Genomic DNA, 27,612 nt, shown 5'->3' on the forward strand with positions numbered 1-27,612 from the left:
ATGAGGGTGAATATGGTGGGTGTATTTTGTACTCATAGATGAAAACCAAAGAATGAAACCCATTGAACTTGTTCAAAGAAGTGAGGGTGGTGGATGAAGGAGAACAATGGGAGAAGTGAATGTAACTAAGATACATTGTAAGCACATATTGTAACTATCACAATGTATCCCCCATACAACTATTATATGCTAATAACAAAAAAGAGAAAAAATGAAAAAAAGATTGAGTTATGGAGAAGCACAGATGAAAATTTGGGCTGGAGAAAGATCACCTGTAGGTGAACACAAAGAATAAATACCATTCTTCACTTCTTTCTCCTTCTGCAGAAGCTTCCAAGCTGAGTACATGCTTTTTAAGACTTCCTGCAGCTAGAGGTAGTATAGGATATAGTTCTTGCCAATGAGACCTAAGGGAAAGGGTGCCAGGGATTCTAGAAAATCTGGTGAATTTGCTTATTAAAAACACATGTATGAGTGAGTACCTCCTCTTCCCCCTTTCTGCTTTAAATACAGTTATAATAATGGAAGCAGCAGTAATAATTTTGTGCTTGTGAGGAAAATGCCAAGGGTGTCTCATGACTTTAATCCTGAAATCAATGAATTACTGAATGACAAGTAACTACTTCATATCCCTTGATGTATGAGAAAAACTCCTATTTGTTTAAGCTACTGTAGTTGAATTTCTCTTTAGCCAAATGCAGCCCTAACTGAAACTACTAGTTAGTGTGGGGTGGGAATTCATTACAGGTATGCCTGAATATAGGTTTTGTGGTTTTGATGAGTATCCTATACCATCTACCACACTGGCTATAATTTGTAAACAACACACAATATTGTAGACTAAGGTATAAGTGACATGGCACAATTTCTTTGTGGTATGGAAATGTGGAAGCTCAGATAATAGAAAAACCACTGAAGGCTGGTGTAGTCAGGAAGGGCTACTTCCAAGGATGGGGTTGTGCTGTATAGGCAAAAGGATGACAAAAGGGCATTCTGGGTGGAACAAGGTACCAAAGAATAGGCATTACGTTTTAAAAAATGTTTTTCTTTATTTTTTAAGGGCATTACTTTTGGAACAATGTCTGGCTTCTGTCCTCAGGCCAAGATTCCTTCCTAGGTCTCATTCACTTCCCAAAGTCCTTGTCTCTTGGCTACATGAAATCAGGCTTCTGAGTTATACCTCACAACTAAACAGAAGTCTATTCAACACTAAAGGCACATAAGTGGCATGCCTGGTATACTCCCTGTAGCAGACAACTATACAGATGTGAGATCCCCATCTACCTTATTGAAATTCTTCTAGTTGGGATCAAAATCTTGCATGTAGGAATCCCCAAAAAGAAATCAGGGAGAGATGTGGAGACTGCTGCTGTGGCTGCAGATTCTCTATAAAAATCATCAGAGCCACCCTATGGCTAGAATTCCTCAAAGCTCCCAATGTGCCTGCACCCCAATCAAGTCACACAACCTGGCTTCTTTGATCCTCAGTCTTAGCCCCATACAATCATCCTCAAAACTTTATGCCACTCTGGCTCAGTCTCGGGTCTTAGACCCATACTCCAGATATGTGGATCCTACTCAAAGACTTGGCTGGAGAGGTAATCAGAGGGAGTGAGGCAATAGGAAATAACCAAATTTTGACGCCACTTGTCTTTCATTTTTAGAGTTTCATTCCCTTAGGTTGTAGCATCATCACACCAAGCTTTATTTTTTTAATGGAAAATATTTCTGAGTCAGCTCATGCCTTCAGCTGCTAACAGTCATTAATTCTAAACTGTGAATTAGTAATCCACAAGCAGGGATCAGTGCCCTGAAGGAATAAGAATTCTGATGAAGAAAGGAAGGACACATTTGAAACATGAAGCATTGCTCTGATCACCCCATCTAGGGGCACCATTAAAAAAGAAACATGAGAATCTTGAGAGTATGGAAAACATCAGGAAATGTTTAATAGATATTTGTCTTTATTTTAGCCTAAAAGGTAATAATAAGGAAAAAGAGGGCTACTCAGCCTTCAAACCTTCTTCTGGTGTTTAGGGAATCCATCATTATTTGAATCTCAGAAAATAGAAAGCCTTGGCTAATTGGATGTTCTTACCCAGAACTTTAGAAATGGAATGATAGAAAAGAAGCAGGAAACAAACTAAAATTCATCCTACCAGCAATGGCAAAAACAACATCTAGCATTCAGGATATCCTAAAGTAACTCTTCTTTTCATTAATTCTTTGAGCTATCCGATATACCGTAAATAAATTACTTTTCTGATCATATTAACTAGGGAAATTTCTATTATTTGCAACCTAGATTACTGACCAGAAAAAAGGAGATAAAAATCTGATGAATAATGCTTTTTTTGCAGCAACATCATGATGCAGGAAAGGATTAATGCTGAGACCAGAAATAGATTATCCCATTTGAGTGGAACAGGCACCTGGTAAGGAAACTTGATTAATGAATGGGAAGCAATCTAGACTTGTTCAGAATCTTGAAAAGTATGCTCAAAATCTAGGTTTGTGGAAAATTTGAGAGCATCCCATAAAAGAAGTTGTGCTAGGGATGCTTTCAGTTGCAAGATATCTAATATACAATAAAAATTGACATTAAACAGTAGCAATTTACTTTTTTCTTATAAAAACCCACAAGCATGTGGTTGCTGGCTTTGGTTCAGGGGTTTAACAATGTCTCTAAGTCAGCACCTTTACCATGGGTCTTCCTCTTAGGTCACAAGATGGTTGTAGGAGCTCAGAGAAAGTTTCCTTCATCCTATATCTTATATCCAAAGGAATGAGGAATCAAGCTAGAATGGGGATTTCTCCTCGTTCACTGATCTCTTTTAAATAAGAGTGTACATCAGCTGGGCACAAGTGGCTCACATCTGCCATCCTAGCTGCCCAGATTTCTCAACAGGTACAAGTTGGAACCTCCTGCTCCTTATGACTAACTGCTCCTGACTGTATCCCACCCAAACATTGTGTGAATGTGTGTATGTGTGTGTGTGTGTGAGAGAGAGAGAGACAGAGATAGAGAGAGAGAGACAGAGAGAGAGAGCAGGAGAGAGAGAGAGAGAGAGAAAGAGCAGGAGTCCTTAATATCCTTGACTTGCAATTGTTCATTATTTTTAAGTCCCCAGAGTAGCTCAGTCTCAGATAATAGGCCTCCTTTCAACATGGCACACAGCTATAGCTCTTTGAGATGGGAGGAGTGAAAAAAATAGATTTCTTCCCTAATGCTGGCCTGTCATGCTGGAGTCACTGTAGCACCAAATCCCTGCACTGGATTTAAGACTTGCAAGAACTGTCAGTTCTTGCATTCAGTTCTTGGTAGTCCTGAGACCAGGACTACCTTTTGCAGGGCCTGCCTGGCTTACCATGTGGTTGAGTCTTCAGCTCCCTTCACCCCCTCACTGAATAGAGATTGGTGCTGCGGGCTGTTTTCCTACTTCTTTCTGGGTGACATTTCTGTTTCTCCGAGCCTTTTCATCTCTCCTGTTGCCTCTTTTGTGATTCCTGATACTCTTCCTGTCTTTCTCTTTGGAATAAATCTTGTCCTTTGTTTCCCTGACTCTTCTCATTCTCACTCACACAGAGGAAGCTTCTATTATCTTACTATTGAGCCTAGGGTTCATTCCTGATGTAGCGTCTGTAGGTTTATATAGTTACAATGACATACATCCACAGTTATAGTATCTTACAGAATAGTTTTAATAACTTAAAAGTCCTCTGTGTTCTGTCTATTTTTCTACTTCCCTACTAACATCTGGTAACCACTGATCTTTTCACCGACTCCATAGTTTTGCCTTTTTCAGAATAATTGGAGTCATATGTAGCCTTTTCAGATTGGTTTCTTTGACTTAGTAATATTCGTTTCTCCAAGTCTTTTTATGCTTTGATAGCTCATTTCTTTTTTGCATTGAATAATATTGCATTTTCTTTTTTTTTTTTATAGTTAACTGATTTTTATTCTTTTTTTTTTCATTTTTCTTTTATTATTCATATGTGCATACAAGGCTTGGTTCATTTCTCCCCCCTGCCCCCTGCCCTTACCACCCACTCCACCCCCTCCCTCTCCCCCCCTCAATACCCAGCAGAAACTATTTTGCCCTTATCTCTAATTTTGTTGTAGAGAGAGTATAAGCAATAATAGGAAGGAACAAGGGGTTTTGCTGGTTGAGATAAGGATAGCTATACAGGGCATTGACTCACATTGATTTCCTGTGCATGGGTGTTACCTTCTAGGTTAATTCTTTTTGATCTAACCTTTTCTCTAGTTCCTGGTCCCCTTTTCCTATTGGCCTCAGTTGCTTTAAGGTATCTGCTTTAGTTTCTCTGCATTAAGGGCAACAAATGCTAGCTAGTTTTTTAGGTGTCTTACCTATCCTCACCCCTCCCTTGTGTGCTCTCGCTTGACGTGCCACCCATTAACCAACTAAAGAATATCTTGGTTGCATTCAGGTTTTGGAAATTATGAATAAAACTCCTATAAGCCCATGTGCAGTTTTTTGCATGAACATAAATTATCAATTCATTTGGAGAAATACCAAGGAGTGCAGTTTCTGGACCATATGGTACTAGCATGCTTAGTTTTGTTAACAAGTGTCTGTACCGTTTTGCATTCCCACAAGCAATAAATGAGAGTTCCTGCTGTTGCACCTGGTTAGCACCACTTGGTGTTCTTCATATTTTTTTTATTTCTGGTCAAAGGTATGTTATGTGCTATTTGTTATGTTAACTTGAAATTCCTTAATAAATGTGGTGTCCTATGCTTATTTAACATCTGTGTAACTTCTATGATGGAGTGTCTATTCAATTCTTTTTGCCCATTTAAAATTTTTTCTTTTATTGTTGAGTTTTAAGGATTCTTTGCATAATTTGATAAATTCTGCCAGTCTATGGTTTTACTTCTTATTTTTATTTTAGTGAAAGTGAGCACAAAATTTATTAGGAAAGGAATACACTTTCAATAGACTGAAAGTGGGTCTCTAGAGTCTAGGGTCTCTAGGGCAGGAACAATAATATTATAGTAAATTATTATAGTATTATAGTACAATATTATAGTATTGGCATAGACAGTTTTGGGAGTGAAACTGGATCATCTCAGAAAAGACCAACTTCTTTATGGTGCTTTTTTCCTTAACTCTTTGAAGAGGGAGAATACTTATTTATGTAAATAGCAAATGTACACTTGAAATTTATATTAAAGTCATTTTTCTCCATAGCTTGGGAATCACAGCTTTGTTCTCTCATTCCCCATTCATATGAGAAATCTAGGAGTGCCATGAAATGATTTAATGAGAAGTGTTTCGATATTAACCTGGGCAAGTTGCTGACACAACCCATCAGGATTTCTTTATTGGTTTCCTGTTTTCACTTTCATTGATTTCTGCTCAATTTTCATTACTTTCAAATTATTTCCCATTATGCAGTAAGTTGTCCTCTTTGGCTGTTTTCAATTGTCTTTTTTCTGACTAGTTTTTAGAATTTAAGTATGCTGTGACTTGGCTGTTTCTGGGTGGAGGGTCATGATACCAAATTTCCATATTATATTTTTACCCCTGTTGTTCCTATCTACTCTGCCTTCCTCTTCAATTTCTGCCTCTTTCATTATTTCCAGAGTCTATTTATCTTAAAGGAGAGATAAATCTATGACATTGTCCAAACTGGTAGCTTAATTTATATTTTGAAACATCACTTTTCTATGCAGAATATCAATTTAAAGGGCTAGAGAGAGTCTAAAGAAAATAAGCAGGAAGAAACTATGGTAGTCCAAGTAACAAATGGCTGTGTTTTAAACTGGGGTGGTGACAATGAAGATGGAAACAAATAAATATATTAAACATATTTTGAAGAGAAAGCAAATAAGACTCACTGATGTTGACTTGAGCAACTGAATGCATGGCAGTGACACTTAACTGAAAAAAGTATTTCCTTACATCCACACTTAGAGCAAACCCAGCACAAAAATACATCCCCTTCTGAAAAATGCAGGTTCTAAACTTCCAGTCCTTGATGTGAAGCAGAAATACACACTTAAAAAATGCATCCTGTCCTACCTACTACCACTCCTTCTTAGATTTATAACTGGGCTCAAGTTAAAGACCTCTCAATTGTATGTAAGTTATAACCATTAATTGACTTGAGTCCCCAGAGTGGACTTGTTTTTTATTAACCTCCATGTTAACAAAAGGCCAAAAGGGTTCTGCTGTTGCTAAGTACATTGATTCTGCAATGGTTTAAATACTCAAGTAACACCTGAATAACTAGGAATGCAAAGCCCCCTCCACCTCTACTGTGTTTCTTACATTTTCCAGTAAAACGTTCCAGAAAGCCACTGACTGCGACAAAACAAGATGATAGGTTCTGGCCCTTATTTCCCCTTTTAATTTTCAACATTATGTAGTAACTGAACACTAACCCTGTGGGTTTCTACAGTTGAGCTACAAGGGGTTACTAACTATGCATAGAAGTTGCTGGGCATACAGGCAAGCTGGAATCAATATGGGTAAGAATGATGGAGATGATTGGAGGTTTCCATGATAAAGGAAAATGGAAGTAATAATTTGGAATCAAACAAATGAATGCTTGAATCACTGTTCAATTTCTAGCTAAGTGGTCTTGGGTAAATCATGTAATCTCTATTAACTTTGTTTACTCAAATATAAAATAGCACTGTAATACAACTGAAGTCCAATTCAATCAGTAATTAGAATGCTTTGTAATGTGTAAATCATTATGCATTTCTGTTATTATCTTTACTCTCCCTGATGTCTCTTCTGTTTTCCACTTACCATGAGGTAATAGTATTATGGATACTGCAGTGGGTAGGGGCATCTTATCCCATACCCATTCTACCTCTTATTGGTGCTCTCCCACCAAGGTTTCACAAAGGATCAAACTTTCAGGTGATGAAGGAATACTATAAGGCAACAGAGAGAATGACTCTTTCTATAAAAAGATCCCCAAAGTTACAAGTAGACCTCTCATATCACCAGAGCCAAAAAGGCTCAACACATATGTGCCACCTCTCCTTGCCCCATGGACAGGCTTGAGTCTGGTCTCAGCCTTGTATTTCCCTCTGGCAACTTTTCTTGGCATTCAGAAAAATCATTTCACCTATGGAATTGTTCTTTTTCCAGGATGTTATCCTCCACTCTAACCTGAAGGCTTTCTTTGAAACAGCTTCCAAAACACAAACCTACAGGTAGGATCCACAAAGGAAAGATACGTACTATGCTTCCCAAAACCCCTGAGAGTCTTTTGTTTCAATTGCAGTTCTACCTCCCAGAAGCCACAAAGATCCAAGTTCAAGGCACTGAGTTCAATCCCTGGTAGTTCAAAAAATAAAAATAAAAAAGAGGAAGAAGAGACACAAGGATCATCAGAAATCACAATTCAGCCTTTCATTGTTCTAACAAGTACTTTAATGGATAGGATTTGGTGCCTTGAACATGTTGAGGCCACTCAACATTCCCTTCAGTACCACTGTGTAAGAACTTGAAGTACTGGCTTCATGAGGTTTTTCTGGTTCCAAAGGTTATAGGTTCTCATGGCAGCAACAACCCGTCCACTCACTTCTCCAAAATAGTCCACTGCCAAGGAAAATCAAAATCTAATTTGCATGTTCAATTCCCACCCTGCCTCCAATTCCCCATCATGCTTATATGCTTTGTCTTTAGTCTCAGTTCAAAGTGAACTTGCCTAGGTCCTGGAAAGAAATAGAAACCTAACTAATGAGTTTTTTCTTTGCATCTTTATAAGAAGGACCAGTTTCTAGGAATTTCCAGATTTTCCAGAATTGAAGGGTGATATAATACAGCTGTTGAAATTTGTGGTGTAGTGTATTATGGGATTTACCTACTCCAGGTGCCTGAGTGTAGCAAAGAAACTAAAGAAAAAGTGACGGCATGTAATTTCCATGTAAATAAATAAATGAAATACCCAAATAATTTTGATTGTATCCTCTGCCTCTCCATCACCCATGCCCTTTTGACAGTACAGTTAGTTGCAAGTCCATGGCATCCTGGGAGCCTGAGAGTGCTTTCCACATGTGCTTCCTGAGGAGATCTCCAGGATCCAGCTACTACTGTTTGAGAGACAGAAGCTTGAAGCTATCATCCAGGATGGACCTCCTGTTGCGCCGTAGCTTTCTTTGCCGATGCTGGTACCAGACCACACCACCAAGAGTCAGAGCAACAAGCAGAAGAATGATACCCACGGCAATCAAAACAGTAGCCAGAATCTCGACATCCTTTATGGGGATCTGCATGCCCAGCATCCTCACATTGCCTTCTCCAATGTCTCTTAGGATCACTGCTGAAATGGAGGAAGAGGACAATACGTACTGATGGATGGGAAGTACTCTAAAAGGTCACCTTTTGCAGTTATCTCCTGAAGAAACAAGTCCATCCAACTAGGATACCAGACCTGTCCTTCACCTTCAAAATACCAGCTAATGAAGACAGATTCAGAAATTAGACAATCAGAGAAACAAGATATCACAGATGGAAGGTTCCTTGGGAATCATTGAGGCCCCAGCCCACCTATGGAAAGACCTAAGACTTGCAGTAGTAAGAAGGCCATGACACTTTCCTCAAATATCTAAAAACCTGTGATGTAGAAAAAAATTGGATTTGGTGTACGTGGTTCCAAGAGGATAGAATTCCAAACAATAAGAGAAATTCCTGAAAGAAGAAATAACTCAATCACCCACAGACTCTAACCTATCTTTCTAGTCTCATCTGCTATTCTTTAACCATGGCAACTCATTCTTTATTCTCCATAACAGATGATTCTCTGTCAGGCTTCTGTCTTTGCTCATGCTGTTCCTTTTACCTGAATATACTTTCTTCCTTCTTGCCACTCTAGTTCTAGCTTTTTGTTTCCTTATGTATTGTTTTTTTAGGACTGGGGTTTGAACTCAGGGTTTTTCACTTACCAGGCAGACACTCTACCACTTGAGCCACAGTCCCAGACCTAGCTCCAGCTTAAATGTTACATGTCTCTGTAAAATTTTCTTCAATTCAGTTGGAAAATTAATAGTTCTTTCCTCTATGACCCAAAGTGCCTATTCTCCTTTCACTCCTACAACCTATTCATTGTGTGATTGTGGGGAAATAACATATCTGGATTGCAGTTTCCTCTTTTTATAAAATGGGGATAATGACCATAACTAACACAGAGGATTATTGTCAGCTTTCAGTGAGTTAACACTTTTAAAATATTAACATGGCACCTGGTAGGTAGAAAATGCACAATAAATGTTAGCTGTTATTATTTGCCCTTTCTATGTATAGCATCCAGCATTGCAATTGTTTTCTCTGTGCTTCATTCCATTTTTAGACACTGGAAAGTAGCAACTATGTCTTGTTTGTTTTTGTATCCCTTGTATTTGACACCTGTTTGATGAATGTGTAATTGGATGAATGAATGTTCTAACAGAACTACGAGAAGACAGAATGCAATAAGTTCAAGCAGAAGCTGTGAAACATCCTGTTTCTGAGTTTACATTCTCCCATTTATTCCTCGGAGAAATCACTTGTCAGTTCTCAGCTTCTCAGGTAGAAAATAATTGAGTATTATTAGACCAACAGTTTTGAGGATTATTTTTCCCCCACTGTAGAACCTTTTTAATAAGTGAAAGCTCATGAGAAATGTATGTACACAAAATATATATGCACATTTATACAAATATAAAATATGTACACATACCCATATATGTGTCTAGATATGTTGATATACACATATATAATAATTTATATATATATATATATAAAATAATTGAGTTGGTTAAAGGAGGTATAATTTAAGCCCCACTCATTCAACCTCACCTTAACTCTCCCCAGTCTCTCCAGGACAACCCCAAGTCCCCTGGTGAACCATTCAGGAAATAGAAAGGCGGAGCATTAGGACTTCTCATGAGAAGCTGGTTATCAGTATAGCTGAAAACCTACAGAGTAAACAAATGTTCTCTACTGTCCTGGTTTTTGTTTTGTTTTTGCCTTTTTTGTTGTTGTTTTTTGAAACAGTGTCTATGTAGCTCAGACTGGCCTCAAATTTGTAATCCTCCCTGCCTCCCAAGTACTGGGATTACAGGCATGTACCAACATGCCTGGTCCTAGAGTCCCTTTTAACTCACATATTTCCTTGACTAGAGACAAATGAGGTACAGAATGAAAGAACTATTTGGATATAGGCTGCATAAGAAAAGAATATCTATTTTCTTAGAGGCTGGAAGCATGACTCAAGCAGTAGAGTGGCTGCCCAGCAAGTACAAGTTCAAATCCCAGTACCACCAAAAAAAAAAAGAATGTTTTCTTAAAGGACAAAAATGGTTGGGTCCAAAATTTCAAGTGGTTGGTATTCTACAGATGAAGGAGAAAGAGGTAAGAATAAAAATAGCTGTTGAAGAACGTCTGGTGCTTGTGATAGTCTCACATCGTCCCTGTGGGAATCCAGGTCTATGCTTCAACTTTTTCATGCTTATCCCAGTAGGACTTAGAATTTTCTTATCCCTCACACATTAGGTAGGAGGCTAAGAAAGCAGCCTCCAGCTGCAGATGAGACTGTTTTCCCTGGCTCCAGAGGTTGGGGTAGAAGCCAGAGGGAATGCACATGTTGAAGAAAGCTGAATCTTAGTTCTCTGGCTTCTGAAGTTTTACAGAAATCTCAGGATGCTAGTACCATGATGCCCACATTTCAGTAATGCTAGAGGTATCACATCTGCTAAAGATATCACACACATACACACACACATATTCTCTCTCTCTCTCTCCCTCCCTCCCTCCCTCCCTCTCTTTTTCTCCACATTTAACAACCCAGTCTATTCATCATTCTACCTACCTTTTCCAATCTCTTGGGTGTTGGTAGTGATCGTGCTTAAGTGTTCTGGGGAGGTGGGGAAAGACAAGAGGTTAATCCTATTATTCTTTCTACAGATCTATATGTTCCCTATGGGAGGATGGCATTGGTTAGGAGAATTTCTCTGTGGTATATAGTAAGCAAAATGAAGGTTGAATTAACTACATATTGGTATGTTAATTTCTTCAGTGTTAACACAATTTATGGGCATGAGCACAGACTTAAGAGACCAAGTTATAAGTAACCCTTTTGCCATTATTTACTTGTTTCTTGGTACTTCATCTATCCCCACTATTACCCCATTATCATTGAATATTATATTATTTCTTTTCCAACATTTCCCCCTTCCTTTCAAAAGGCCACTCATCCTTGTCAAACGTACTTCCCTAACTCAATCTCTTCTCAGAAGATTTCCCCTTTTCTTGCTTGAATCTGAGCTCTTCTCTGAGGTGTGTGCTACATTTACACTCTCAGAATTCTGCTTTTCAATAATTTTTCCTCCTTTAGTAACAATCTTTTTTTTTCCTTTTTCTTTTATTATTCATATGTGCATACAAGGCTTGGTTCATTTCTCCCCGCTGCCCCCACACCCTCCCTTACCACCCACTCCGCCCCTCCCCTTCCCCCCCACCCCCTCAATACCCAGCAGAAACTATTTTGCCCTTATTTCCAATTTTGTTGTAGAGAGAGTATAAGCAATAACAGGAAGGGACAAGGGTTTTTGCTGGTTGAGATAAGGATAGCTATACAGGGCATTGACTCACATTGATTTCCTGTGCGTGGGTGAGTAACAATCTTTTTTGAGGGTCATATTATTTGGCTAGCAAAACCACAAGCAGCTTTTGTTGCTCTTACCTAGCAGTTATCTTCATTTGTTCTTTGGTTCCTAGCTTAGTCTTCCTCAGTTCTCATCATGAATGTTGACTCATGTCAACCCTTGAATGTCGACCCCAACACACAATCCTCATAGTTTCTGGACTTCTCATGACTTGCATGCCCAGTCCAACTCTATCAACCACTCCCACAGTCACACTGGACTTGTTACCCAGGCCATCACACCTCAGAAATCCAACATCTAACAATAATTTCCTCCCTTTTCAGTGCTCTTTTACTTTTAATTCAAAAACTTTGCTATTCTCTCCTCATTAGACCTTTAGTTCCTGAGTTCTTTCTACTTTTTTCAATATACCAACTTTATCCTGTGTTCTCCTCCATTCCTGGCCAGGTTAGACTCCATGGTCTATCACTCTAAGCCCTAATTTAACAAGAGTGTTGTAATTATCTACTGAAACCACAATAAGGGTAGTTGCCCTGTATTTTGTCTGATATGCTAATGCTGCCAGAGAAAATCACACAACTATAAAGATTAGTATTTTTGTGTTCAACTTCAACTAAACCTTCAGTGCTACCTGGCAATAATAACTTTATTTCAGATGCCCCATAGTAGCTCTTCCAAACTTTTGTCCACTTTCCTCAAGTCCTTCACTCTTAGCAGATGACTCCATGTGCTTCACCACAAAGGAAACAGAGACCATCAGGTAGAAATCCTCTACCTATCTATCAAAACCCTCCACCAACCTGCCTTCTCTCTTCTTATAGTAGAAAGATGATCTTCCTTCAGCATTGCACTAATCTTTCATCTTAGCTCTGGCTCTCACCCCTTGCTGCTTCATCAAGAACATTGTTCTATTAATTAGTCCTTTCCTCTCTATTTTCAACTCTTCCTTGCAATTATCTTGTTAACACATATGGATTAGAGAAATATGGAATTAAAACACAGTGAGGTATAAGCAAAAAAGGCAAATGGGTTAGGATTCATGGGATGGATTATTGTCATAGGAAGATATGAGCTATACTTATTTATACAAGTGCTCTGATGATATAAATTGATACAGTCTCATAATTTGGATGGCTCATATTTGGAATGACTCCTTATGGCATTGCTCTGAATCTATAGCACCCTTGGTGAGATATCAATTGATCACTTTTGTTCTCTATGGACTGGTATGATACATCTGGGTGCTAAGGAATATTACTAGAGCAATATATGGAAGCTACATTCTAGCATTATGGGTTGCCAGAGAAAAATACTTTTTCATGACACAGGAAATCATGTACAATCATTTGTCTCCTTCCCTGGGGTAAAGAGCAGAGCTATATTTTCTACCCTGCTTTCCTAAGTCTGTTTGAAATTGTCAAAGATATTTTCCTCTTCTCTATTCCTTTTGATAAAGTGTCAGTGAGTGACAACCTCAGAATACTCATTTCAATACCACCAATTTTCACAGCAACATGACATTTAAAAAAACAGTTAAGGAAAAAAAAAGACATTGATTCCTATGGGTCCCAGAAGGCCCTATAGAACTTCTTGGAAGGAGGATAATATAAGGGACTAGACTCAGTCAAGTGGACCAAGATGTGAGATACTTAACCTATTAATGACCCAAAGACACGAAGGCTGACACAGCCTACCCTTCCATATGCTTGGTGAAGAATAAAGGTGATTTGTAAAATAATTGCTATCTCCATATTTAAAACATTAAGAAAAATTTTTTCTACCCTTCATATCAATTCTGTGTAGGATAAGCAGTAATTGTAGCCTTTGACAGAAAAAAAGAACTGCCTTTCTTGGTCCTCACAAAACAAATTAGTTAAGGGGTAACCATTAGAATCATTTCTCTTCTCTTTAAAAAAGGACTCATCGGGGGTTGGATGCGTGACTCAGTGGTAGAGTGCATGCTTAGTGTGTGTTAGGCCCTGGGTTCAATCCCCAGCACCAAAACCAAAACAAAAAAGGACTCATGACATTTGGACCTCCACATGGGGAGGGAGGTGGGTGTAGTTGTTGGAGGAGGGGGTTGCTGCCTGCCCACCTGTTGGCCAGCAAACTGAGAAAGAAAGAAGTACAGGGAGAGAAGGAAGCCAGAAACAGCTTATTCCACTCCAAGTGGGGTAGAGAGGAGCTCAAGTCCTCTGCCAATGGATGCCTCTGCTGCAAAAGGACAGGTAGTGCCTAGATCACCATGGGTCACCATCTGCCTTTTCAGTAGCTGGGCATCTGCTGTTTTCCCCATCCCTATGCCACTCTCCAGGGGCCCTGGACCACTCCTGCCATACCCCATAAGAGTTGGCACTCTCCTAAAAGTTTTTATTGAAAATTGAGCCAAAAAAGAATTAGGCATATAGGGGGAAAAAGAAAACTGAGCCAAAAAGGACTCACTAGCAATAGTTCTTGAAATGGTCAATACTTCTCATGCACTCTAAATAATTCATTTGTGTATAAATTAAGCTTATTTCAAAGGGTAAAAACTATACTAGGCATACATCCCAACAAGTTTCAGGCTGGGTCAACTCATGTGACTTCAACAGGTGTAAAAGTAATCAGGAGAGATGCAAGTTTCAAGATGGGAAAGGAGGGTAGAAAGTATTGCTTTAGGGGAAAATGCAGAGGGAAGCCATACTCTGTGTTAAAATCTGGTTCTTTTATGATCAAAGGAAAGGTGCAAGAAGTTTCTTGGCATTATCTGGTTCCTATAGGCTAAAATGTCAGAGGATGATTCATCTTAGGAAATTAAGCCTTACCTTTTTGAGACAAGACAGTAAAGAGGGTCTCCATGCCAGCATGGATATGGTCAGTCACATGGCAGTGCATCAGCCATGTCCCAGGGTTGTTTGCAATCATCTCTACAACCTCAAAGGTCCCTGGGAACAAATCCACCACATCTGCCCGGTAGCTCTGTCCATTCTGCACGGGAAATTAGGGTAGGGGAGAGGAAATGAAAGGTGCAATGACCATCTCAGAAATTATAGAAAATAAAAGTCTATGACATTCACATTAAGGACACAGTACTTCAAAATTCCTAGAATAAACAACAGCTTTAAAAGCCCATTGTATTTCTACCTCCTAGAATCCACCCACACAAACTAAATCAACTTTTTAAAAAATGCCACAAAGTAAAAGGTAAAAGTAAAAGTAAAAGTAAAAGGTATTAGATTCCTTTACAGGACTCAAAACTAGTCTTTCTATATCTTTCAGCAGACTGAAATCTGGAGAATCTTGCTTAAGACATGATCCTTGTGAAGTAGCTACATGTTTCCTTTAAAAATAAATTACAGTTAGTTTTTCCTCCTTGCCAGGACCTTCATCAGCACTTTTAGATCTCTAAGTCTCCAACTATGCTTCCAACTCAGTGCTCTTTTTCTAAGGCTAAATGTACTTATTCAAAATTAACATATTTGTTCCATGTAGGTCCTGAAATAAAACTCTTCTTGGAGTGGATTAAGTACTTTCAGAGATTCTAAGATATCACTCTGAAATGTCTTGCTCGTAGGATCGCTGCTCATTAAGTCTCAAGACCTTGATTGAGACCTGGCAGTGTTGGTTCCTTCCAGCTCTTTACCCCATAAACAAGCAAGTCTTTCCTATATCAGAAGAGAAAAATAAGGCCTAGAAGGAAGTGACTGATCCTAGAATATATAGTGAACTAGAATTCCCAGCTCCATGCTCCATATGCTAGACTTTGCTCTTTTAACTTATTATTACCTTATTCCTTGCTATTCCCTTCTTCCTCAATGGCTCTCAACGCACCCCTAAAATCATCCCTGAGGGACTCAACCATCTTTCCAAGCTCACCCGAAAAAGGAAGCTCTCTGCATGGAAGTGGACAGTGTGTATGTCAATATCTTGGCCCATGGCCAGCATGTACCAGGCCACTCGTTCTCCTTGGTACATGGTAAGACCTTTGAGGTTGGCATAGAGCTTCCCATTGATGGCTGTAAAAGAAGAAAATGTATCTCACATCTCTCCTTTTGACTCCCCTTTGTCATTTCTCTAGGTATGGTTGCTATAATCTCTAATGATAGGCTCTTATTTTGCCTCACCTCTAGTCTATTTATCACCCTCCAGTCTGTCTTCCACATCAATATGATCAGTTTTCTTCCATAACTAACCAATTTAGTCATTCTGGTCCTTAAAATATTTTAATATTGCTCTCCTTCCCCAAAGAGCAAGCCCATGGATCTATAGCTCTACCAGTAAAGTCCTTCAAAGGTAGTTTCTTCATGATCTTCAACATAGTCTATGCATATTCTTTGTGTCCTTGTATTTCTGAGATTTCCTCCCAGAAATCCTGCTTTCTTTTACGCATCTTTTGAAAACGTCTAAATTTTTTCTCCCTCAAGAAAACTTCCCTGATCTCTTAAATTCCTCTCCATATCCCTTATTCCTTACATCACTTTCCACCCCTGAGCTTCTCCAATACTATCTGTATGATTCATTTGGCACTTACCAAGAGCTGCCTTCTAGGTTTGCCTATCTTTTAAGTTACGAAAGCTTACATGCCAAGATTTAGTAAGCAGGGAATAAATGGATATACAATAGTACTATAGCTTCCTTGTGTTCAAAACAACCATCAGATACCTCAACCTATAATAAATGCTCTCTGAAAAAAAATCCTTGAGACATTTGTGCAATTAGTAATGATATCAATGCATGGAACTTATCATCTCCTATGCGTCAAAGACATCAAACTACTCACTGCTATATTAAATTATCCTTGCTGGAATTTACCCCAAACAATTTCCTCACACTTCTCATGTTCTCACAGAGGGAAAGTAATTTCTACTTGACTCCTCAAGAAGGGAAATAATAGAAGCCTGTCTCTTGGTTTACCCCCACCAAATTGTGAATTTGGCAGAAAGAGATGCTCAACTTAGCTCCTTCTAGATCTTTTCTCTTCTCTTCTCTCTCTCTCTGTCTTTGTCTCTCTGTCTCTCTGTCTCTCTCTCTCTTTCTCTGTCTCTCTCTCTCTCCAGTTTGATCACATATTTCTTTATTTGTAAGATCCTGCCTCTGTCAAGGAGGAGAGCTATTATTGCCCATTTATATCAATGACAATGTACAAAATATATTGCAAGGGAAATATCAGCAAGCTCATTTAGTTGTAGGACTCAACTGAATTTTCCAATTAGTCTTCTCAGTAACAAAGTTCACATTTGATCTTAAGTATCTCTTTTTCTCAGTTGGTTCAAGAATCCAGAAGGAAAGAATATTATTTATTTACTTCCTTTGACTCCAAAGTTATTTACCTTTATAACTCCAGTGCCAGCACTCAGAAAGTGCTCAAAAATACCTGCTAGATGGATAGGTATGTGGATTAATACCTGAAGAGTTTGGATGAATGGACACATAAACAGATGAAACCACTTTCATTTGGCATTAGCCAAGCTCATGCATTAGCTGGACCTAACTGTGACCTTATTCCCTTTTGTCCAGGGCCATTTATTTTTCTGATTTTATAGAAACTAAAAAGTTCACTTTGTGAATCATCTGTTCTAATATGAATCACTCATCTTTCCATCAATGGGAAATAGCTAGGATCTGTGGGACAATGGGATACTACTTTTGAGTTCCATTAGAGTCATTATCAAAGCTGCACCTCACTCTCAGATCAAAGAAATCTTGGGCTAGAAGAAGTAGTGAGAGATCACTTCATACATTCCACTGCACTTAAGCTTCCCCTTTTACTTGAGACTTTCACTTGTTTGTGAAAAGCTACCCAGATCTCTAGAGCAAAAGGCTTTGATGCACAATTTCCCCCAAAAAAGTCTATTGAAGAATCAAAAAGTTCTTCCTTGCGTGTAACATAAACCCAGTATGCTACTCTCTGAGTCTCTATTTTCTAATTATTCCATCTGTAAATTGAAACTTTGTTTTAAAAACAGACTAAAAGACAAGTTGCCCTTCATTTGTCCATAGTAATGAAATAACATTATATTGAGAAACTAATCTCAGAATTTTGAAACAGGGGAGTCCTAAGCTGTCAGCTCATGAGGTACAGAGGGCCATAAATGTCCCTGCTGCCTTCTCTAATATATTAAAATTTGCTTGTGTCACCATGACAACTTTATTGTATTTACTTGCTGCTTTCTGGGCACCTGATCTAATCTGCATCACATATCTGCTTTGAATATGTAAATGTACAATAAATAGGAAATATTTCTTCTAACTCATCCCCATTGTACCTTCCAACCTTCCCATGTATTCTGGGGTTATGCTCCCTTAGTGACGGGCCTATCAGATACCCTCTACAACCAGTGGGGACTTCTTTGGAATAGGGGTACCTTCTTTTCTACAAACCATGCATTTTATTGCTCTCCAAGAAAGTCTCATCCTTCAGGTTAACATGGTCTGGCTTTTGGTGCCCATAGGTTGCCACATTCTCTTCCAGATACCAAGATTGATTCTCATCAAAGATCAAAAATAACAAGGCAAATTCCTGGTCCATGTCACTCCGTCTTCCATGGGGTTCCAGGATACCCTTCCGGCAAATGGCTAAGGGCCCCACCAGGCCACTATACATGTCCTGAGAAAAGGAAGAAAGGAAAAGGAGAAAGAGATGGGGTTAGTCCTCTCTGGTGGTGCTCTGCAGGAAGTGGACTCACAAATAAGCACAATGTGCCCCTCAGTGCTTCATTGTAATGTTTTCTATTTATAAGCACCCTATTATGTTATTTGAATTCATTCTCACAACCATTTGAGACATAGATAAGAAGTGCTATCTAACCTATGCCTTAGCTAGGTTGAATTATTTTTAAGAAATATTTTATTATTATTTTATTCTTTTGAAAATGTGACACATGTGCATGATAAGAGAAAAATGTCAAACAGGACAAAAAAATCCATAGTAAAATCATCTCCTATCCTGAATCACTTGTATCCCATTCCTATTTATCCACTGGCAAGTGCTTCTTGTTCATTCTTCCAGAAATACTCTATGTAAAGGTAAGCACATACGTGTATATGTATAGATTTCCTTTATCTTTATACAAATGATAGTATGCTATATAAATTATTCTACACCTCACTTTTTGTCCTTAATAGGTCTTAGAGGTAAGCCTATGTCTATATGTTGGGAGCCAACTCACTCTTCTTAACAGTTACATGGTATTCATATGGATGAAAACCATTGTATTCATATGGATGAATGGTATTATGCCCTAGATGGGCCCTTACATTTTGGGGTTTTTTTACATTTTTTTCAGTCTTTTGTTACAGTGAATTTGAAAAACATACTATACTGAATATCCTTCTACAAATATACACAGACTTGAATGATATATTCCTAAAATAAATTTTTGACCCACAACATGTTGTTTAACAGAGAATTTCTGATATTGCTTAATTATTTCAATGGAAAGCTATGCAAAAAGATTGATAATTATTCAGAAAAAAAAGTGAATCAAGACTAAATGCTATCTTCCTTCATAAAAATAACACTGAAATGAATGAAATGAAAACCTTTTTCAAGATATACAGGTTTTGTTTTTTTGTGGGAGGGGTTATAAACAATGTTGAAAGGTCAGAAAGAAAAACAAGATAATTTCTATCATTCAAGATTTAGTTTCTCATTAAGACCTCTGGGAGAAGGATTATCAAGAACAGTAATCAGGGATGGTAAAGTGGTTCAAGTGGTAGAGCCTCTGCCTAACAAGCATGAGGCTCTGTGTTCAAACTGCAATATTGCCAAACAAAACAAAACAGTAATGTAACACAAGACTCAGTGGTAGAGCACTTGCCTAGCATCCCCAGCACAGGGGGAAAAAAAGCAAATAAAATAATAATCCACAAAGCTTTTCTCTTCCTTAAGGCGCTCTCTCTCTCTCTCTCTCTCTCTCTCTCTCTCTTGCTTTCTCTCTCTTTCTCTCTCTCTCTACCTCTACCTCTACTGCATGCTGGCATAAAGTGGCAGAAAAAATATATTTACATGCATGAGACTTATTCATCAAGGGTCTTCTTAGGATCTTTTAATCTTCTCCTCTATGACCTGCCATGGCCATTCTGGTACTTCTTCATTTAGTATAGTCAACACTTTTACCAAACTTCTATGAGCTCTCATTAGCACTATGTCTGGGGCCCTTGTCAGGTATTAAATCCTTGGTGAGACACTCCACTACTTTTCTGCTTAAATCTTGAACCTGGTCCTCCATTTGTCTGTTCTTTGCTACTAATGATACTGTTGTCATTGTCAGTTGGTTGGTATGTAACTCAATTCTAAAACCCCCATTTTAGATTCTGGTTCCTAGAATATTTGTGGTACCAGCTATCTTTTATTGGGTTCCCTAGAAGCACACTGTGAGATGAAAAACTGCATGAAGAAGGCTTATTGGAGAGAGCTTCATCTTGATGTCATGGGTTTCATGGGTTGACAGTGTTGGATGTTTAGTCTCAGTTTTTGGTCTGATGATGATCATGTTTCTTGACTGGTTTCAGAGGTTTCAGTCCACCTTGGTGGGGAGAGTGTAGCACATCACTGGTGCTCACAACATGGTGGTCAGGAAGCAGAGAGTTATGTTGAACTATTCATTTATCTTCAAAACCACCAAGTACTTTCACAACCCTTTTACTGTTTTTTCTACCTGCAATACCCCTCCCATCATATCCATTATCTAGTAACATACTACTATTCAGATTTCAAAGCCCACAGTACATGTACATTCCATTGTGATACCTTCTCCACCTCCCTGATCATTGATGGCTTGCTATGAATGGGTGGCTAGAAAGATAAACCCACTTTCCAAATAAGGAAACAGAGGTAGAATCAATTTCTTGAGGCCACTCCAAAGCTAGAGCCAAATTTGGGACTAGAACCCCATTCTCCTGACAACTATTTTCATAGTTTTTTTTTCTATTTAAGAAAAAGAGATTTATTTAATTGGATTAATGATGACCCTTTTAAAAATAGTGTATATCAATTATACAAAGGGGTTTCATTGTGATATGTCCATACACTTTTCACTTTGATCAAATTCACCCCCTTATTTACTCTTTCTTATCCCTCTGTCCCCTTTTTATTTCACAATTTTTAGTGGGTTTCATTATTCTATTTTCATGTATGCATGTGAAGTACTTCTATCACATTCTTAATTTTTTATTATTGTGCTGGGTGGGGGTAGGCTATGGGATTTACAAAAGTTCTTAAGTGTATCAAATATATCACACTTGAATTCACTCCTCCCCACTGTTTTCCTATATCCCCCCTCCCTCCTTTCCACAAGTTTTAAATAAGAGCCTATTGCCTTACAGATTACAAAAAAGAAAAGACAAGGAAGAAAATCCTCAGAATAAATATCTGGTGCTACCTATTACCTTTACCCCTCTTCTTGACTATCTCAGTACTATCCTTCTAGTATCCCAGGACTAGGTTTCTTACTGGACCTGTTTTTTTGCAGGTAGTCTGCTAATTTCTGAGACCCCTCTGTAGAAATCCAATTTTGTCTTTACCTTAATGGGATCCACTGAAGAATAATAGATCCAGGAAACACAAGCAGAGTCATTGGGTCCAGGGCCAGATCTCTCTGGGATGTTCCATTGATAAGTGAGTACCTCACCTAGGAAGGGTAATAAAAAACTTCCAGTTGGACCAGGTCAGAAATTTCTCTCAACTTGCACATCTCTCTGAAAATTCTATGGTGAGTCAGTCTCAGCACCTTTTTATTTTATGCATTTATTTGTTGGTACTGAGGTTTGAACTCAGGGCCTCACTTGCTAGGCAGGCACTCTACCACTTGAACCACTTCACCAGTCCTACAGTCTCAACAACTTTAAGATCCTTCTACCTCATTCCCACACCAGTCTCCACTTTATTTTAGTGACATTTTCTTTTCTCCCTCCTAGGACACCCTCAACACTGTCTTCTACTCTCCCCATCCTTAAATGCTCAGGTTCAATCTGTGAGTAAGGCAGCCCTGCTACTGTTGTCTCTGCTTATAATGTCCTCCCCCTCCCCCACCCTTTTTTTGGAGGACTGTTTTGGTCTACTTTTTTTTAAATTCATTTATTCACATGTGCATACGTTGTTTGGGCCATTTCTCCCCCCTATCCCCCATCCCCTTTCTCTCCCCCCACCCCCCTCGCGTCCAGGCAGAACCTGTTCTGCCCTTATCTCTAATTTTTTGAAGAGAAAACATAAGCAATAATAAGAAAACAAAGCATTTTTGATAGTTGAGATAAGGATAGCTATACAGAGAGATTTCCTAGCATTGCTTCCATGTACAAATGTGTTACATCCTAAGTCGATTCATCTCTAACTGGCCTTTTCACTAGTTCCTGATCCCTTTCTCATATTGACCTCTGTCGCTTTAAGGTTTCTAAATGCAACTGTTTCTGTGAGGTTCTGTATCCATCCTTCTTCTCTTTTCTTTCCACACTCTCTCTGTGGAAGCTTTATCACCTTTTTGACATAAATTATGACCTATGTCTTAATAAATCTTAAATATTTCCAGCCAGACGTTCCTCGACACTAAGCTTCAACACCAAATTTTCAATTAGATACAAGGCATCATTTAAGGATTGTCCTGATGCAGCTCAAAACCTGAAATTGTTGGGCTAGAGGGTGTAGTGCAGTGGTAGAATATTTGGTTAACATGCACAAACACTGCACACACAAAAAAAGAAACTTGTAATTATTATGAACCAGCCTCCCTCCTTTGAAAAATAATTCTTTATCTCAAACTGCACCTGCAGTTGTTTACAAATAATATCACCACTCTTTCCTTGTTGCTCATCTCAAAACTTTAGTGTTCTTCATCCATTCAACATCCAAACAAATAGCAAACTTTATTGGTTCTATCTCTGTCATATATCATATAAATATCCCTTTCTCTTTGCAATTCCCACTACTCCTACCCTAGTTTAGACGGTTGTTTTTTCTACTAAACTATTACAAGACTTCCTAACAAGTCTCTCTGCATCCAGCCTTACCTCTCCAACCTCACTTCCAGTTGCTGCCATATTAATTTTTTATAACAGCTTTATTGACATGGTTCATATGCTATACAATTTACCAATTGCAAACTGCCCTAATTTGGTCATCACACATTGGACACATGCACTGAATTATCACATTGTAACATATAAATACATACAATTAATAAACAATAAGTAAAATATTGCCTAGAAAAATAAAAATTAAAGGGTACAATTCAATGTTTTTAATATAGTCACAGAATTTTGTAACCACCACCACGATCCATTTTAGAGCAATTCATCACCACCAACAAAAACCTGGTATGCCTGTCAACCTAAGCTATTTTCTATATCGTTTTGAACATTTAATACAAGCTGAATTATACAACATAATATATTTTGTTACTAGATTCTTTCATTTTGCATAATGCTTTCATAGTCAACCCATGTTGTAGCATATATCAGTACTTTTGAGGGATTTTTTTAAACAAAGTCTCCCTCTGTAACCTAGGCTGGCCTCTAATTTATGATCCTCCTGCCGCTGCCTTCTGAGTGCTAAGATTACAGGTATGTACCATGCCCAGCTATATATCAGTATTTAATTGCTTTTTATTTCCAAAGAATATTCTATTTTATTCATCCATTCATTAGTTCATGGACATTTGATCATTCTTACTTTGGGGCTATTTTGAATACCACTATCAAGGACTGGAGTTGTACCTCAATGGTAGAACACTTGCCTGGTATATGTGAGGCCATTGAAAATAATTACCAACACTACAAAATAAAACATTGCTATCAACATTCATGTACAAGTTTTTTGTTTGTTTCGTTTTGTTTTTGCAGTATTGGGGTTTGAACTCAAGGCCTTGCCCTTGTTATGCAGACTCTCTACCACTTGTGCCATACCACCTACCATTTTCACTTTAGTTATTTTTTGAATAAGGTGTCACTGTACATGCCCAAGCCAGCCTGGATCTTGATCCTCTTATTTACACTTCCTCCATAGATGGGTTGACAGGCACACGCTACCACACTCAGCTTTTAGTAGCTGAGATGATATCTTGTGAACTTTTTGCACGAGATGCCTCGAACTGTGATCATTTGGATCTCTGCCTCACAAAAAGCTAGAATTACAGGCATGAGCCACAGTGTGCAGATAAGTTTTTCTGTGAATTTATATTTTCATTTCTCTTGGATTTATACCTGGGGGTGGAATTATTAGTTTATATAGTAACTCATATTCAACAATTTGAGAAATTGCCACAGCAACTGGATAATTTTGTGTTCCCACAAACATCAATATGAGGGTTTCATTTTTTTTTCAATCTGTTCATGAATTCCAGCTATTGTCTTTTTATCAATTTTATTTTAGATATCCTAGTGAGTGAGAAGTGTTATCTCATTGTGATTTTGATTTGCTTTCCTTTGATGGGTAATTCTGTTGAATATCTTCTCTGTTGCTTTTTGATCATTTTAAACATCTTTGGAGAAATACCTCTTCAAATCTTTTGCTCATTCCTAATTAGGTTATTTGTTTTTTTGATAAGGAAATAATAAAGAACTCTAAAAACTTAACAAAATGAAAACCACCCAATTTAAAATGGGCAAAAATTTGATTAGATACTTTATTGAAGATAATATAAGAATGACAAATAAGCACATGAAAAGTACACATCATCATTAGTCATTGGGAAAAGAAACACCCCCCCACCCCCCATTTTTCAATAGCTTTCAATACACATCTTTATATCCTTTACCTTCACAGATGTTATGTTTTACGATATTACTGATGCGCTATCATTCTCTTTTCCTTTCCCTCTTTCCCTGAGTTCCACAAAGTTCCATTCCAGCACTATTCACAATAGCCAAGCTATGGAAACAACCCAGATGCCCTACAACTGATGAATGGATCAAGAAAATGTGGTATATATACACAATGGAGTTTTACTCAGCCACAAGGAACAATGACATGTGGTTTGAAGGTAAATGGATGCAACTGGAGGACACCATGTTAAGTGAAGTAAGCCAGGCTCAGAAAGACGAAGGCCACATGTTTTCTTTCATATGTGAAAGATAGATCCAAAAGAAACATACACACAAAAACAAGCATGATCATATACAAACTTATATGTAGAATGTTTAGTGCATCATTCTTCTCAATAGCTAAGCTATCAAAATAGCTAAGATGCCCCCACAACTGATGAATGGATTAAGAAAATGTGGTATTTGCATATGATGGAATTTTATTCAGCCATAAAGAAGAATAAAATTTTGTTGTTTGGAGGTAAATGGGTGGAACTGGAGAACATTATCTTAAGTGAAGTCAGCCAGGTTCAGAAAGCCAAAGTCTGCATGTTTTCTCTCATATGTGGAACACAGGCCCAATACAAATACAATCAATATTTTGAAAAACACGTCATGCTAATGGAAGGTCACATACAGGAGAGAGAGGGTGAAAGAAAGAAGGTAAGAAGGCAAATATGGCTGATGTACTTCTTATACAAGAATGAATATAAAATTTTTAAATCTGTTGAAATCACCATAAGAAGAAGACTGATGTAGAAAGGAGAAAAATAGAGGGGATGAACCAATTACCATATGTACATGGAAATGTCACAATGAAACTCCCTGTATAGCCACCTTAAACAAAAATGTCATCGTTTTTCCAAAAATTGAACAGGAAAGCAAAACAGGTCCTGTCTGGGGGATTGGTACCAGTGGGAAGGAAGAGGATATAAGGAAAGGGTGTAGGAGGGTGAACATGGGGGAAATATTATGTACTCATGTATATGTAAATGGAAAAATGAGACCTGCTAAAGCTATTCCAGGAATGGGGGCAGGAGGGATAAAGAAGAATGGTGGAGAGAGTGAACTCAACTATGATATATTGTAAGAACTTTTGAAAATTTTTGCAATGTACCCCCAGTACAACAATAATAAAGAAATCATATTGATATGTTTATACATGGCCTAATAAGCCCTCCACTAAAGTTGGATACCACTAAACTTCCTAGATTATTTTATAATCTACCTCCTCTAACATTAGACCAGTAGGTGCTAAACACAGCTGGAGAAAATTGTTGAACCCTGTGTACTATAACTTCAAATCCATTTCCAGTCTCAGCTATGCCTTGGTGTTACTCATAGCATTCTATTCTCTTCCCTGTGGTGAGAACTCCAAACTTTCACATTCTGCAAGCCCCATCTGTTTGTTACCTCTTAACTCTCAAATGCTAACTTCAACTCAAACTTCACGTAATAATAACAATAATAATATTGCCAAACACTGTATACAATACATTGACTCATTTAGTCTTCAAAAAATCCCTATGAAATAGATATTATTAATTCCATTGTATAGATGAGGTAACTGAAGCTCTAGATATTAAATTACTTTCCATATTTCACACATCATAGTTGAAATTTGAATTTCTGCAGCCTAGTTCTGGAATTTATGCTCTTACCACTATATTAGTTACATTTATCCTCCCTGTGACAAAATGCCTGAAATAAATAAATTAAGATTTATTTTGGCACATGGCTTCAAAGGTTTTAGTCCATAGTGGTAGGGGTAGCATCACACGGCAGGGAAGCTCACATTATGGTGGCAAGAAAAGAGAGAATGCCTGAACTATGGCCTTTCCCCTTGTTCCCTTTTATTACTTCCAGGTCCCCAGCCTTTGGAATGGTGTCACCTACATTCAGAGTGGGTCTCCCCTCCCCTTAGTTAATCTTTGCTGGACACACCTCAGAGATAATCAGAGGTGTGCTTTACTAATCTCCTAGGTGCTTTTCAATACGATGAAGTTGACAATCAAGATTAACCATCACACTACCACTCTAAAAGGCTCTCATTGCTCATACTTCCAATCTCCATTCCACCAGAATTCAAGTATGATACATTTGATATATTGTAAGAATTTGTGTAAATGCCACAATGTACCTCCACCCAACAATAAAAAAAAGCATATCGGTATTCACATCTACTAAACCCTCCAGCCTCAGAAGGAGAAGAGTTTCTCTTCTACCTCAAGGCTAATATTTACATGATAGTTCTTAATCCCATTTCCTCCCATGTCTTGTCAGTCTCAGATTCCCTCTTCCACCTGGATCTTTAATCTCTCCTCTGCTGATCCCTCTCTTCATTTAAATCACACTAAAATCTCTCCTTTCCTTTGTGACTCTGTGATCCCCAAGTTTCTGCCCTTCCCCAAGGTACTTGCCTTCTTTCACAACTAAGTTTTTTTAGCGTTTTGTCAATATTTACTTCTCCATTTCCTTACTTCCCGTTCATACCTTAATCCTCTGCAATATGGCTTCTATTTCTACCACAGAATCAAAATTGCTGTTGTCATTTACCTCTGTTGTGGGTTTAATTATGTCCCCTCCAAAATATTTACATGCTGAAGTCTTAACAGCTAGTAACATCTGGATATAGGTCTTTACAGAGGTAATCAATTTTAAATGTGATCATTAGTGCAGGCCCTAATCCAGTACGAATGACATCCTTTTAAAAAGGATGACTTTCACACAGTGGCACACATGGAAGGAAAATGACATGAAGGGACATAAGGAGACTTATAAAGGTCATTTATAAGTCAAAAGAGAAAGGCCTGAAACAGTTTTCCCTCACAGCCCTCAAAAGGAACAAGCCCAGCTAATAATTTAATTTTGGACTTTTGGCCTCTAGAACCATAAGACTATAAATTTCTGTTGTTTACATTACCCAGTTTGTATGTAATATTTCCTCATGGCAGCCCTAAAAAATAATATAATCTCCTAAACCTTTCATACTATAAAAATCAATAAATAATTTAGGGTCCTTAAGTGTCTGTCCTGACCTGATGCCTCAAAGTTTAAGCCAAACCAATATGCAAATACATAACCACTCCAAAATATGCAAATGTTTCAAACCCTTAGGGTGTCCCAGAAACTTCACAGAAACCTCCTCACTTAGTATCTGATACACTCTTAACCAGATCCACAGTTTTTAACTGCTTCAGGTTGCA

At 38.1% G+C, this 27,612-nt stretch overlaps 1 protein-coding gene across 18 annotated transcripts in view; it reads right to left on the minus strand.

Annotated features, from left to right (window-relative positions):
• Positions 1 to 6,128: 6,128 nt before the first annotated feature.
• The window catches only part of Heph (hephaestin), a 77,131-nt gene continuing 55,647 nt past the window's right edge, over positions 6,129 to 27,612 (minus strand). For 16 of the 18 annotated variants that reach the window (XM_074063990.1, XM_074063993.1, XM_074064001.1 and 13 more), the window contains 6 exons: positions 21,137 to 21,243; positions 17,993 to 18,218; positions 15,488 to 15,627; positions 14,437 to 14,599; positions 10,837 to 10,881; positions 6,129 to 8,310 (listed from right to left, as the gene is read on the minus strand). In XM_074063990.1, the coding sequence (XP_073920091.1) occupies positions 8,078 to 8,310; positions 10,837 to 10,881; positions 14,437 to 14,599; positions 15,488 to 15,627; positions 17,993 to 18,218; positions 21,137 to 21,243 (914 nt within the window). In that variant the 3' untranslated portion in view covers positions 6,129 to 8,077. The remainder of the gene's footprint in view (positions 8,311 to 10,836; positions 10,882 to 14,436; positions 14,600 to 15,487; positions 15,628 to 17,992; positions 18,219 to 21,136; positions 21,244 to 27,612) is intronic. The other 2 variants (XR_012444604.1, XM_074063994.1) reach the window with 2 other exon arrangements.

This window comes from Castor canadensis, chromosome X (genome assembly GCF_047511655.1).
Source record: "Castor canadensis chromosome X, mCasCan1.hap1v2, whole genome shotgun sequence".
In the NCBI taxonomy this organism is placed as follows: domain Eukaryota; kingdom Metazoa; phylum Chordata; class Mammalia; order Rodentia; family Castoridae; genus Castor; species Castor canadensis.